Raw genomic sequence first — 14,465 nt, forward strand, 5'->3', positions numbered from 1 at the left:
CGCGCGCGCGCACCGCCGCCTGCCGTGCCGAATCCATCTATTCGGCGAGCGCCCGCCACCGCCGCTGCCGCCGCGAGCAATTGAACAGGCGTGGCATGCAGCCATGCCCCACGTTCCGTTGCCTTTACTCCTCCATCTTTTCCAGAGGGGACCGTCCGGGGACATTGCAATGCAGAAACTGTCTGTCTCTGAATGTGCTGTTGAACTTGTTGCACTAGCACCCAGCCACTCTTCAGAAGCACAAAGATATATTACTAGGAATCTTTCAGGGTATTGGCTGATAGGGTTCTCTGTTAAATGCATTGGACAAGAAGGACAAGGATGCCACGTACTGTGATGTATCTTTAGACTTTAGGTTAACTCTGCAACTGTCGAAGGCTAAAATGTTATGCAAATATACAATGGATATAGTTCGCTGTACGCAGAATGTTGGTGGGAATCTTGTGTTATTTTAATTTGTGTAATCATGCCCAAGGAGGCATGGCTTAGATTGTATGATTGCTCCCTTTTGTTGGAGGGAGTAGGGATATGGGGGAAGGAAAGGAAGTGAAGACATGGCATTCAAAATCTCCTTTGTTTATCTTCACTTTGTGTTACTGCTTCTGCAGTTCTGATGCACAACTTTCAGTGTGTTTCAGAAAAATGCCAAGGCTCAATTTCACCAGAATAACTAGTGTACCAGAAAATGACGTTACATTGTAGAGCAGGCATGTAGCGCATTACAACTTCTCAACAGCAGTACATGACTTCAAAAAGACAAAAAAAAAAGAAAGAAAGAAAGAAAGGAGACCAAAAGACCTTGAGAGTCTGAAGTAAGGACCAAATTAAAAGACCCTTGAGAGTCTGAAGTAATGGTACATATTGAACATGATCCAAGAGGGGGCCAGGGCGAAAAGACTGCCTTGTGCAACTTTTAAGGAGGCGATCATGATGCTTTATCCGAGCGCATTGTCTCCGAATACATGCTCTTCACTCCAGGCACGGCTGATCATCGCGAGATCCAAGAACTCGTTATACCTATCCAGCCTTGAAAGAGCCCAGTGCCTTGAGAGCGCTTGCCCGCAGGACGTGCTCGTGGTAAAGCGTGGCGATGGCCGCCCCGATGAGAGGCCCTACCCAGAAGATCCACTGCACAAGAAATGATCAATTCATCCTTTTAAAAAATAGAAATGATTAATTGCAAGGAAACAATAGGGGGGAAATTAATTTGCAGGGAAAACACTCATCACTATTTTCGGATGAGCATAGTTTTATGTTCCTGTCTCAGTTCACGATTGAGTTTTATAAATGTGGAGTCTTGTAAGAAGTACTACCTGATCATGCCATGCACTGGCCTGGTTGTTGGCAACGGCGGCGCTGAAGCTCCTCGCCGGGTTGCTGCCCGTGCCCGTGATGGGATGGTGGCCAGGTGCACCACGAACACCGGGAAACCGATCGGCAGGGGAGCAAGGGCCTGCAAGACCATCCGTGAGTTCAAGCAATATATAGCAACTCCCTCTCCGCAGAAAGACATCAAACCCTGGCGCCGTACGATAACTCGTTACCGGGATGTGGCTGTCGCGCGCGTTCGCTTCGCGTCGGTGGCCGAGAAGACGGTGTAGACGAGCACGAACGTGCCCACGACCTCGGCGGCGAGCCCCGTGCCCTTGCTGTACTCGTCGCCCACAACGAGCGGCGCGAAGGTACCCGGCGGCGAGCGGACCACCCTGACGAGGCCCGCGCCGCAGACGGCGCCAAGGCACTGCGCGGCGACGTAGAGCGCGGCGCGGGGCAGCGACACTGTATGTCAGTGAAGGGGCCTCGCTCCCATACTAACGCTCAGTTTACCAGTACTCTATGTTGTTGAAGGGGGCTCGCTCCCATACTTCTAGTACGCTCCATTTACTAGTCTCCGACTAATACTCTACTTCCAGTAACGCTCAGTTTACTGGTTCCCGACTAATACTCAGGAGACCTCGCTCCCATACTTCTACTAACGCTCCGTTTACTAGTCCTCGACAAGTACTCTGTGTTACTGAAGGTACCTCGCTCCCGTACTTCCAGTAACGCTCCGTTTACTAGTTGCAAACTAGTACTCTATGTTACTAAAGAGATCTTGCTCTCATACTTCCAATAACGCTCCGTTTACTGGTACTAAATTAATATTATGCGTAGTCTGCATTGTTTAAGGGGCTTTGTTCCCATCTTCCGGTAACATTTCGATTACTAGTTCCTCACTCCCATACTCCCTGACCTAGCCAAGAAGGTTGAGGAGGAGTCCGCTCTCGACGCGACTTCAACTCGTGCTGCACTAGAACTTCTCGGGTCAGATGAAATCCGATCTAGCGGAAGAGCGTACCCGACTCCTATTCGGGCTACAAAACGGGCTCCTATTTGCCAAAAGTCCATGCAATTTGAGTCCCATCCAATGCCCGATGGCATCTGCTCAAGAAGGCTATGCGGCTGTGCAACTCCGTCTCGCCCTGTACGTCGATCTCTGTCAGGCTACGGTGTGTACCGCAGCTGCCGTTACTCTTCGTCTACTCGGCACGACTCAAGTTTGCATCGCTGACTACAACGACTACTCAGCACGACTTCAGCTTGCGTCACCGACTACCTCGACTACTCGGTACAAGTCGTGCTCGCGCCGTCGACACACCGATGACTGAAACTAGTCAGAATCGACTCCGACTAGTTGGCTTCATCTACAACTATTGCGGCTTCGTTGACAATCGCCCATGAATCAAGCTACGGGATCAAATTTGGACCATGCCGTTGGGTGAGGTATGCTCCCAAGAACTGCCTTACTTGGCCATCACTTCGTCGGCACAGACCATTCGGCGTACTAGCGGTGAATCGGCTGACCCCCAGGCTCGGAGGCTGGCGCCGCCAACCATGTGGTGTATCTCCTCTAACTCGGCCGGTACCTACGCTATTCGGCCTACCTTGGGTGGCTCGTCGGGCTCCCATGCTCGGAGGTTAGACGCAACAAGGTACTCGGCGTACTTTCGATGGCTCGTCTAGGTTCTATGCTCGCGGGCTGCGCGCAGCAGGGCACTCAGCGTGTTTTCGACGGCTTGGGGCTGGACGCAGGAAACAACTCGGCATATCACTGTGTAGAAGCTAAAGAGTTCATCTCGGGATAAGATTCGTTTTGAGCGGTAATTTAGGATTTATTTGGGGAAGTTATTTTTTAACTATTTTTTTAGGATGTTATCCAAAAAGGGGTTTCAAATTTATGAGCCAATTTTCCTATTTTAACCATCAATTCAAATTCTTAATTTTTTACACAATCCATGTCACGACTCTCTGGATCCTTTTTTTCCAAATCTGGGGATTTGGACTCAAAGCTCGGGGACTGCGGGACACGTGTCATCGACGGCTTATTTTTAAAAATTTTGGAAGATGAGGACAGAAGAACTCAAAACTAATTTGACCCTCAGCCTGATTCTTCGATTCAACCTAAGGCTCGGGGGCTACTCTATATGGAGTGCAAGTTCAATCGCACCCCGTATAAAAGAAGACTTGAAAACTACTCGGAGCTTAAGCACTTCACAGCCTCGATGCAACCAAGGAAGTACTCGGAAGACAACTTCAAGATGAAGTTGGAAAGAACTCTAAAACACCTTCAGAGGTACTCGGAATCCTACGGTACTCGACTACGAAGAGCTCGGGGGCTTGTTAGACCCGAGACCACGGAACTGCGCACATGGCATATATATTTTAGGATAAGGGATGGAACATGGCTCATACCCTACAACGGTTGTAACTGCTCGTACAGGAGTAGAACTAGTCGGAACAGTAAACTATCCGAGTAGTACTCGAGTAGGACTTCTAAGCTCGTATTTGGCTAGGACTTCCATGTAACCCTGTGCCCCCTGACTATACAAGGGCGGGAAGGAACCCCGTCCAAAGATATATCATCTAAGATAATACAAACAACCATATAGGACGTAGAGTATTACGCTCTCGGCAGTCCGAACCTGTCTAAAGTTTCGTGTTCTTTGTACTTTCGGGTTTCTGATCTCGGCGACACCCCCACCTACAATCTACCACCTCGGGGGTATCCCTCGGTGGGTTTGGAGGTTAAACACCGACGGAATCCGCCCCGAACACCGATTCGGATGAAAATCCATCCCCAAAACCGAAACCCGCGGATACCAAAACTCGCTTGGTATGGCAACATAGTAAGAGTAATAAGTATTTTCTATAAATATATACATGATATATATAACATTTTCAAAATAATTTCCTGAGTCAACTTAGAATAAATTTAATAGCCTAAGTAAATAAAGTTATCATTAGTATACTATAAAATATGGATATTTATTGGGTGTCCACGGATGAACCTAAAACCGAACCCGATAGGTTTCGAAGCCCCGAACCTTAAAACAGTAGGAATCATCCGCAAACCCAAACCCGCTGGATCTGAAATCCGCCCGATCCAAAACCGAACCATTGCTATGAGAAGATGCTGTGAAACCCATCAGTTCGGGATGTGCTGATGGCTCTGCGCCTCTGCATGATGCCCCCCGACTTGTGCAGTGAGTCATGCCAAAGAAGCGGTGACATAAGCATTCCGGCAATGGGGAGCTTGCACGTATGCTAACATCTTTTCCCCGTATTTTTACATCTGTATCGTTCTTGACCTACGGTTTTCTTGCACGTATGCTAATACCGCAAGTTCTTTCAGAAAACCTGAAAGTTTTTCTCTTTTTTTGAAACAAAAAACCCTGAAAGTTTTGGACGAAGCAAACCCTGGGACACACGGTTTGGACCAGTTTCCGAAATCAGCCCATGGGCACGGTTTGGGCTGGCCTCCGACATGAGCCCATGGGCTAACCCCGCAATGCCACGCCACGTAGATTCAAACCGTGGGCCAGGAGGCACCGCAAAACTCTGAGTCAGTCCGGGTTAGCAAATAATTAAGCTGGCCACATCAAGGCCGGCCTAGAGGACCCAGAGGCCCAAATCAAACAAGCATGGACTGGATCGTGTAAAAAGGATGTTGCTCCTGACACTTTTAGTCTAGGCCCAAATTAACCCATGGAAGCACCTCAATTCATTTCCCGTATATAAAATGAACGACCCTATCAGCCTTGTATGCACAGGTTCTTACCATCAGTAGTTTCCAAGAACAACTGTAGGCTCACATAGTACTTATATCTCAACTCGAATTCGTTCAAAGAAAATTCTCAGGGCAAGTACGTACATTAGAGGCCGTCTAATAGGTAGTCTCGTACAACGACACGTCATCTTAAGATGACTGAACAGACAACCTCTACAATAGGTTGTCATTTTTTTATCTCGTAGTAATACCATATCCCTTAAGTTGTGGAATGGAAAAAAAAATTATAAGTAGCGTAACAACAACACCTCGTATAATGGTGAGTTGATGATCTCATAGTACTTAATTTTAGTCTATGGATCATCGAAATCGCGAAACAATCACCTCATTCTCTCTCCTCCCCCTCTCTCCTCCACATCATCAAAAATCCTATATGGATTTGCACGAGACAACCTATAGCACCGCTGACATGTAACAATGTAGCTGCCCTCGATTCGAGAACGAACTCGATTCGAGAACGAACTTCAGCAATTGGTAACTCACTGTCAATCGTACGGGTAGCCGGGCATACCTCCAAGAATGCCAAAGGCAGCACGTCGCGGCGCTACGTTTTGGCTCCAAATTCTATCCCCATCATCACTAATCTAATCCACAATTTACCAGTAGAGCAAATCATGAGGTTAACTGAATGTATATTGAAACCCCCACTGCACACTCATACCAATCATCACACACTAACTCCTCAGATGCAATGCGCCACTTGCCCCTATGGCAGTAAACAACGCCCTCACTGTAGCAGCTTCAATACTACTCCACGCTGGAATCAATCAACGAAGCGACCGCAAAACTTTCCCGAAAACACAAAGAAACAAGGCGCCCTTGGCCGAGCTGCGGATAAGATCGTGCCCCCCGTCTTCGCCTGCAGATAACATTATCCGGGCCGCGAATCCCCGGCGCAAGCAAAGCGACCTCCCATTGCCATTTGTTAATCGATCTCCCTATATACGCTTTGCCTTGCTCTCAGGGCAAGCGTACAGCTGTTCACTCCTCTAGACAATTTCCGCGAGTCAGGATGCCAGTAGGAAACCAGGCGTGTACCCAATCGCCAGACGCAAAACGCACGAGAGAGAGAGAGAGAGGGTGCATGGATGGACAGCCTTGCACCAAGTGGCCAAACACTGCACGCTTGCTAAAGAAATCCCTGAACGAAGCGAGGGCTTCCTTGTCCAATCTCTCACGGTCGCCGCCGATCACCGTCTGCCACGACGGCGATCGCCGGTACGCGTCGGATAAAGCTCGCGAGGGAATAGATCGACGGTCTCGCGAGCTCCGAGACGGGCCGCATCCGCATCGGGACGGCGTGTCTCCCGCTCCAGATACAAGGCGAGAGAGAAGCCTCCCCTCCCCGGCCGCCGTGAGGGGCAAGTGAGTGATGTGCCCCGTGCCCCCGTGCAAGTTGGGGTTAGTTTAAACCCGTATGGGCGCCCCCCACAGGAGGGAGGGCATGTGCTCGGCCGGCGGGCGGCGGCCGTGTTGGTGCGGCAAGCATCTCCGCTTTTCCCGTTTGTTTTAGCCAATTAGCCATCAATTTTAAGTGTGCGTGGTGTGTGGATTAAGTGAGGTGACAGTGGCGAGATGCGCACGAGCAATGACCGGATTCCGGCGCCCATCGCCTACGGCGGTTGCGAGGTAGGCCAGCTGTAAACTAAGCCCGGCGAAATGAGCGCGTCATCTCGTCGGAATGCTTACTTTCCGTGCAGTCCTACGCTCCGCACGCCTTCTCGCTCGTCTGACACCGGAGAGAAAATCCGCTCACAGTCACAGCCCTAGCCACCGTCTCTAAACTGATCCCCACCGTACTACACGAATAGATCCGTTTGCTTGCATGCCACTGATTTTTTATTTTTATTTTTTTAGGAAACCTGCCACCACGTTCTCGACTCAGAAAAACGACGATTTATTATCGAGACTTCTCCCTTTCAATAATAATAATAATAGGGCGATTAGTTAATCCGATCGGCTCTTACTTCAGCAGTTGACATCGCTTCAGCTGCGTTCAATTCGTATCCCCAGTAAAACTAATTAAACAAAGGAGCCTTATCGGACAGCTCACTTCTGCAGGACCGGGAGCACGTCGCGGATCCACTCCATGCACGCAAGCTGTGGTTCCTAGACCGTTTCAACAGGTCAACCAACTGTGTGCCGTCGGTCCTATCAGGCTGCCCTCTAGCTACCAACCCCATCTAGGCATTTGCTCGCCAGTTTATGGCGAAGAACAGGTTTACTTTATCCAGCTCACGTGTGGACACAAGGTGATAGGTGCACCATGCACGTGGATTAGGACCTGTTGGGATTGGAGGGGTTTATTATAAGCCCATAAACTTTTTATATGGAGGGTCTTATTGTACGCTCAAAATGGTGTTCGGTTGTAGGGGCTTATAAGCCCCTCACATGGAGGAAAAAGGGAGGAAATATGAGAGATATTTGTGGGGTCCACAGAAAATAAGACTCATATGTATTCCTTGGAGGGGTTTATGGGTTTACGGAGATTATGTGTATAAATCTCACCAATAAACCCTCATATTTAGATAAAAAATTATTAAAAATTTATTGGTAGAGCTTATAATAAACCACTTCAAACCAAACAAATTCTTACTGAAGTCCACATCTCATCTGGTCAGCATTGGTTTGCTTTGCTTGGGAGGCTGAGACCCAAGAGGTGCTATAGTGGATGTCAAACCTGCTGCTTAGTTTGACCTAGCAATAAGTTTAACCCACGTCGTACCTACGTGCTCGCTCCCCGCCAGCACACGTGTGCGCGCGAGGGGCATCTCCTGCACTGCACGGGTTCCGGAGTAAACCCCTCGGTCAGGTGGTAAATGACCTCAAGCGTTGCCCTCCCTCTGCTGGAGATGGGTACGTGACGCGTCCCTCCACGGCTTCACGTCGCCATCTCCGTCTCGCCTAATCTCCGGTGAACGCTTCTTCGCCTTCGCTGCATCTGCATGCAGGCCTGCGGCTCTGCAAGCAGCGACGCTGATGCTGCTCTGTGCTCTGGGCTAAGCTCTGACCGCGCAGCCGTACACCCTTCACTTTACTTCTGGCGTACGTACACGTCGTCCGCTACAGAGCCGCCACCCCTCGAGGGCTCGACCTCCCCGCGCGCGAGTCGCGACGCGGAGCATCTGCGCGTCCGTACCCCGCGCACCAACGGCGGGTTTTGGGTGGATCACAGCGAGGCGCGGCACCGGACCACCGCGCAGGACGCCGCGGGCTTGCTCCCTTCGACACCAACACACGGGTACGCGACGCCACACCCTCCCTCCTAACCTTGGCCTGCCTCTGCTGCGAGTGCGAGTGCGAGGCTAACCTTGGCCTCGGATCCTGTGGGCCCCTTCTTTCTCCGGTCGAGAGCTAGACGGCGACAGTCCCACTTCCACGCGGGCCCCCCCCCCACCGCGACGGATCACGTGAACGCCCGCCGCGCCGGCCTCTCCGGGCGTGACAAGTGCCGGCCGCGACACGCGTCGCGCTCGCGCTGGCCCCGCGCGTCGCGACAGGGACGGTGGTAGGGCGCAGAAGGCAAAGGCGCCGGGTGCTCCCCGTCTCCCCCACCAGGCACCAGAGATGGCCGTGGCCATGAGTGCCAGGCGGAGCGGAAGTTACCGGAACGCCCCTGTCCTTCGCGAGCACCCGGCCCCGTTGTCGTTTTCCGCGCTCACGCCTCACCGGGGGAACGGCAGCCGTCGGATGCAGGAGGGCGCGGCAGATGACAGCCGTCCGTTTGGGCGCGGATGGCCTGATGGCCAGGTGGGGCCCGCGGAGCAGGGACTGGGCCGGCGCGATGCGCCTTTCGGGGCTGGAAAGCCGGTTTCACGAAAGCGGGGGCGCAATGATGACCGGCCCGTCCGGGAACAGCGATCGTACTCGTACTACTACCTCACTAATTACCGTGGGATCACGGCCACAGGCTTTCGCGCCTTTTCCACCAGGCAAATGCTCTGTGCGAATTGTTCACCGCCCAGGAATCCGACGCGAAAAGGGCGGTACGGGGTGAACACTGAACAGAGTGCAAAGGCGCCCGTACTGAAACAAGTTACTGTGACCTCTTTCACGAAAGCCTGGACACAATGGCGCAGCTGATGCGTGCAAATCTGCCAGATGATCCGTGTCGAGGCCCCATCTGGATAGATTCAGGAAATGCACATTTAATGTTGGGCCCTAGAGTAACAAGGTAGATATAAGATCCACCCCATCTTACTCTTAACTAATAGTCTAAAGTGTGCATGCATTGTGAAGAAGTTAGTATGGTACAACTTAGGAAGTGTAAGGCTTGAAACCCAATGTTTGGGCCGGTTATAGAACAATAAGATTTCCGAAAGCTGTGAAGAAAAAGCTAAAGCAACATGTATTTTGATCTGTAGGAACAATTGCTTTGAATCTTTTATACCACCTTAAAGCGGTTTTGTTTCTCGGATCAATATTTCACTACCATCCAACGAAACCTAAGGTTGGGTCAGCATTATGAAACTTGACGAGTTTCTTCGGATGGGGTATCATAGTCTCATAAGCTATTGGCAAACAGTACGCAATCTCCACGAAACCCTACGTCCTTGGCGCCATTGCCTCGGATTTGTCAGCCGTGTGCCCGTGTCGCCATGCGCGAGATCGAAGAGCACAGTGCGCAGCAGTACGCCGCGCCCATACCTCCACCCCGATTCCAGCCGTTTTTTGCTGCTCCCGCCCGCAACGCTCCCGGCTCACCTCACCCCACCCCATACACACGCTGACACGCCAGGCCACCGCCACCAGTGGCAGAGCCGTAAGACGAGGCAACCACCGCGCCCACTTCCGTCACGCCGCGCGCGGACGAGCAGCCTTATCCACATCTCCCCCCTTCTCGGTTTTTCACTTCGCCCCAACTCCCCTTCAGCCCGCCCCGCCGCTATAAATCCCGCGCCTCCCCGCCCGTTGCCAGACGCGAACCAGACGCCCTCCCTCACCTCTCAGGTTACCCTCCCTCCACGCGCGCGCGGTGGTTTGTGCTATCCCGCTCGCGGTCGCGGTCAGAGAGCGGCCGTTCTCTCTTCGTATCTCTCCCTCTTTCTCTAGACCGGAGGCGGATGGCCGGGCGGAGCAGCGGCCTCTCCATGGTGGCGTCGCACCGGCTGTTCGCGCCGGTGCACGGCGTGGGCGGCGCCGACCACGGCGCGGAGCTCGACGAGGCCGACGTCATCTGGGGCGGAGGTCCGGCGTCGTCGTCCCCGTCGTCGTCGTCGCCGTTCCTGCCCTCCGCCGCGGCGGCGGACCCGTACGCGCGGTCGCCGCCGGTGGCCGCGCCGTCCAAGCCCAAGCCGCGCGGCGGCCCGGGCCCGGCGTCGTCGGTGCCGGTCAACATACCGGACTGGTCCAAGATCCTCGGCGCGGAGTACGCCGGGAGCTGCGCGGGCGCGCGCGGGTGGGCGGCGCACGACGACGCCTTCGCCGAGGACGCGGCGGGCAGCGGCGGCCGGCGCTGGGTGCCGCCCCACGAGATGCTGCAGTTCCGGGAGCGCGCCGCGGCGTCCTTCTCCGTGCGCGAGGGCGCCGGGCGCACGCTCAAGGGCCGCGACCTCCGCCGCGTCCGCAACGCCATCTGGGAGAAGACCGGCTTCCAGGACTGACCCGGTGGCTGTCCCCCCAGCAAGCCAGCCACCGCCGCCCGCCGCCCACCTCGACGGCAATGCCCGCCGCGGCCTCGTTGATCCCGTTCTCGCCTTTGAGGAGGAGGGAGAGAGGAGCGTTCGCTCTGATTAGTGGCCTCAATCATTATGGATTGATTCGATGAGTTTTTTTTTTCTTTTCGCTTTACTTTGTTCTCCGCGTTTAGCCGTGATGATCGATGAGGAAGAGAGAGAGTAGAGATTCAGGCCTCTGTTTTTGGCATTTTTTCCCCGGAGAGGCCCGGTCCATGTACTACTACCACTAGTGAAATTAATTCATCTTGATTATTACTAGTACTAATGACCCGCTTTGTCCTACTGCGAGTGCTGCAGTTTTTTCACCTTTCTCTGTTGTGCTTAAACTGTTTCCGTCAAAATTCCTTCGAAACATGCTACTAGTAGAGTTACCCTCTAGAGCTGCCGATGAACATTGCTTCGTTCCTGGAGTCCTATTTTAATACCGTCACTGTAGCTATCCTGTATATGGATTCATCATCAGACTGTGACAATCGTATGAGCATTGCAGTAAATGACCCGTTGCCCTGATCAGTTTCAGGCAGCATTCTTTTTATGTTGGATTATTGGCAGTTGCAAAGAACGAAAGCAGATTATGAAAGCCTACTACATGGGGACCCGGGGGGACAGATTTGGACGTGCGGAAGGTAGAGGAGAAAAAAAAAAACAATGTGAAATATGGATAGGACGAAAAAGAAGGGGGGAGAAGTAAGGTGTGGGCCCGCTCTCTGATTGGATGAGGGGGGGCGAAATGTCGACACTTCGCATTAACTAGTTGGTTAGCACATACATGTAGGAGTAGTTAATTGCAAAGCGAGAATATGCCGGCTCCCATTTGCGCCCACAGGAGAAATGCTACGCCGACACCGCACAGGGCACTCCCTGGTGTGAAGGAAGACGACTTGACGTGCAGCTAATGCGAAGGAGAAATACACGGACGGATTTGATGGTTAGTAGGTTGATCAGCAAAAGTTATGCTCCGTGGCGCAACTAATGGTTGGTGTCGACATGCTGATTTTGAGTGGGGGGAGGCATAACTAATTTATGTTGAGGCAAGAACTAGCATGGAAGCGTGAACGCGACGTAATAGGAAAATGAGATTAACACAAGAAATGGAAGCGGGTTAAATTTGAAACCATATCAGCATATGGTACAAACCGCGTGTTGCAATAAACCAAGCGTGGATCGCGAAAGCTGTACACATCTTCCCGTACATGCTTCGAGAAGGCACGTAGATTTCTCTCCGGGGAAGAGCATTTCGAGATAGCACCATATCGGCATATGGTACAAACCCCATTTACGGCCCGGGAATATTCCCGATCGCGGGGAGGAAAAAGAGGGATGGGAGGAGATCGTCGCAACCGCACGGCAACTCAGCTCTCAAGTTCGGAGCAGGTAATTCCTTGAAAAGCGTGGGATGCCGGATCGGTGCGCGTAGCCAGCGACAGCGACGCCCCTCTCCCTCCGTATCTCCCCTCCCCTCCCCAAACCCAAAAAGATGCCGAGAGAGAGAGAGAGGTGGGGGACGAGGAGGGGTGGAGGTGGCAGCTCGCCGCGGTGGGCGGCTGCTTTGTTTAAAGGTCCGCGGCGCGGGAGCGGACCGCCGCGTTCGCGTTGGCTTCGGCCGTGTGGCGCCTCGACCTGGGCCTGGACCTGGACCTGGACCAGAAGGGCACGGTCGCTGTCCTTGTTAATTGCGGGCGGTATGCGCTGTGCAGCGGGCGAGTTGTTGACCCAGCTTTTGCCGCCGGGAGGGGTAGAAAAGAAAGAAAGAAAAAAGAAGCTTTGGCAAGCGATCGCACTACGGCGCCTGTTTTCCTCAAATTCTGCCGCCGCAGCAGCACACGATGACGACATACAGCAGGCCGGGGGTGCACAGAACTGCCGGTTCACTTCATCCGCGTCCTTCCGCGTCGATCAGCTGCTAGCATGGGGGGGCTCGGCCCGGCGAGGCGAGAGTGGGCCGGCCGGCGAGCGGTGGCGGTGGCTGGGTGTCGTCAGTGAGCCGTGCGTGTACAGAGTGGGGATGGATCGGATAAGACTGGCCGAAAGATGGGTGATGTACTGGCTGCCGCCGGTGCGGTACCGTCACGAGTTCACGACAGCAGGCAGGCGGCGGTACCTCGCGACGCAACGGAAATAACATGGGTTGTTTCCTTCCTTGCCTTCTCCAGGCTGGACTCCAGGTTTCAGGAATCCAGGACTCTGAGAAAATCGCACATGGGGCCGCGATCCGCGCGGTAATCTGATGGGGGTGAGATGGGGAGACAACCTTTGACGTCTCGCTGGTTATCGTGATCAGGCGGGGGAAGGAATCTTGGCGCGTGCGCGAACTGTAAAGGCCAAGCTAACCTGGTAGCAGCTAGGGGCTAGCAGCTGCTTTGCTCAAGTGTCAGTCATGCACAGGTACAAACAGTAGGAGATGTAGGCGCGCTTATAATTGACCTGGCGTGTAGGCCGGCTTAAGTTACAGAGGTTGTTTGGAGTGCCGCCCCACCCGCCACGGCGTGCCTAACCTGTGGCGCTTAAAACGGCCGCCACACCTACGGCGGAAAAAGTGTGACGCGTCGTGGCACATGGCGCAGCACTCCAAACAGCCCTTTAACCTTCCTGAGCAAAGCCTTCTGATCAGGCGCTACCAATCATGTGGATGGTTTTTTATTTTTAAAAACGAACAAACACCATGTCGATGATCGTGAACGAACACGTGGACCCAGTGAACCGCCACCGAGGTCATCCGCTGGCAAGTGGGCCCCTCCTGCGCCTTGCCACTAAATAAAGTACTGACCGGTCACTACTCACCATACGGCCGGTGATAAAAGTCTTTAAAGGGAGTGTTAGGGTAGTTCCAACCCTCCGTCTGTTCATAAAATTAATTAGACTGCCATATAAGCAAAAATTTGATGCAGCGGTTAAAATTAGTGAGGAAATTAATGAGGAAAGAGAGAAGAAAAAAAATATAGAAACCGTGTCGCATGGAGAAAACCGTGTCGGCGCGCAACCCGACGAACGAACGGACGGATGGACGCGCGATGGGGGTGAGGCCTGGTATCTTCACCACGCGGTTGTGGGGTCCATGCTCGCGTCTAGCTGTCCTCGCCGTCGAGTCCTGCCGGTGTCGAAAGAGGAGCGCCTCCCATGGCGATGGCGTTGCGCCGCCGCTCGTGCCCAGCTGGTGTCCGATCGCCGTTCCGCTGATGCCTCGCCGCCGCTCGCCCATGGACGCCAGCCTCCTGCCGCCTCGCGCGCTCCATACCACGGCCGTGCCTGCAGTGCCTCACCACCCACTGCGCATCCCCTCCGGCTCCAAATCCAAGCTCGCATCTTGAATCTCAAAAGAAATATTTGGACTCGGGCGCTCGCAAGCTTGAAGAATTGTTTCTTCTGTACACTAAAGCAAGCAAGAAAAGACGACGCTGGCACGACGCCCGCGGCGAGGTCACCCATGGCTAGGCTGCTCTGCCCCGTGCGCTCCAGCACTCCGCCGGCAAGCGCGCAAGCTCGACGCGACAGCCCGCCCTCAGCTTTATTTGAGGAAAGGTAGCAAGTATGTCGATCGACTCGAGCAGAGAAGTTCCGAGAGAGCTGTTGGTTCGGTGGGGAAGAAAGAGCAGAGGAAGAAGCAAGTTGGTGAACGGGGGAGGAAGTAGATGTGCTGCTTGCTACTGCTGTCCGGATTTAGCTGGGGTGGTGCTTGAGAA

The 14,465-nt window shown here is 53.3% G+C and overlaps 1 protein-coding gene and 1 pseudogene across 1 annotated transcript; one reads left to right on the plus strand and one right to left on the minus strand.

Annotated features, from left to right (window-relative positions):
* Window positions 1-811: 811 nt before the first annotated feature.
* Window positions 812-7,290, minus strand: LOC112872825 (annotated as a pseudogene).
* A 2,737-nt stretch (window positions 7,291-10,027) lies between these two features.
* LOC112873626 lies at window positions 10,028-10,851 on the plus strand. The gene has a single exon (XM_025936635.1). The coding sequence runs from the start codon at window positions 10,171-10,173 to the stop codon at window positions 10,708-10,710; it is 540 nt and encodes a 179-aa protein (XP_025792420.1). The 5' UTR covers window positions 10,028-10,170; the 3' UTR covers window positions 10,711-10,851.
* The last annotated feature ends 3,614 nt before the right edge of the window (window positions 10,852-14,465 follow it).

The sequence above is a fragment of the Panicum hallii genome, chromosome 9 (genome assembly GCF_002211085.1).
Source record: "Panicum hallii strain FIL2 chromosome 9, PHallii_v3.1, whole genome shotgun sequence".
NCBI classification, from domain to species: Eukaryota; Viridiplantae; Streptophyta; class Magnoliopsida; order Poales; family Poaceae; genus Panicum; species Panicum hallii.

What these genes read in the sequence shown, in the direction of transcription:
- LOC112873626 (XM_025936635.1), top strand. Translation starts at nt 10,171, where the DNA reads ATGGCCGGGCGGAGCAGCGGCCTCTCCATGGTGGCGTCGCACCGGCTG.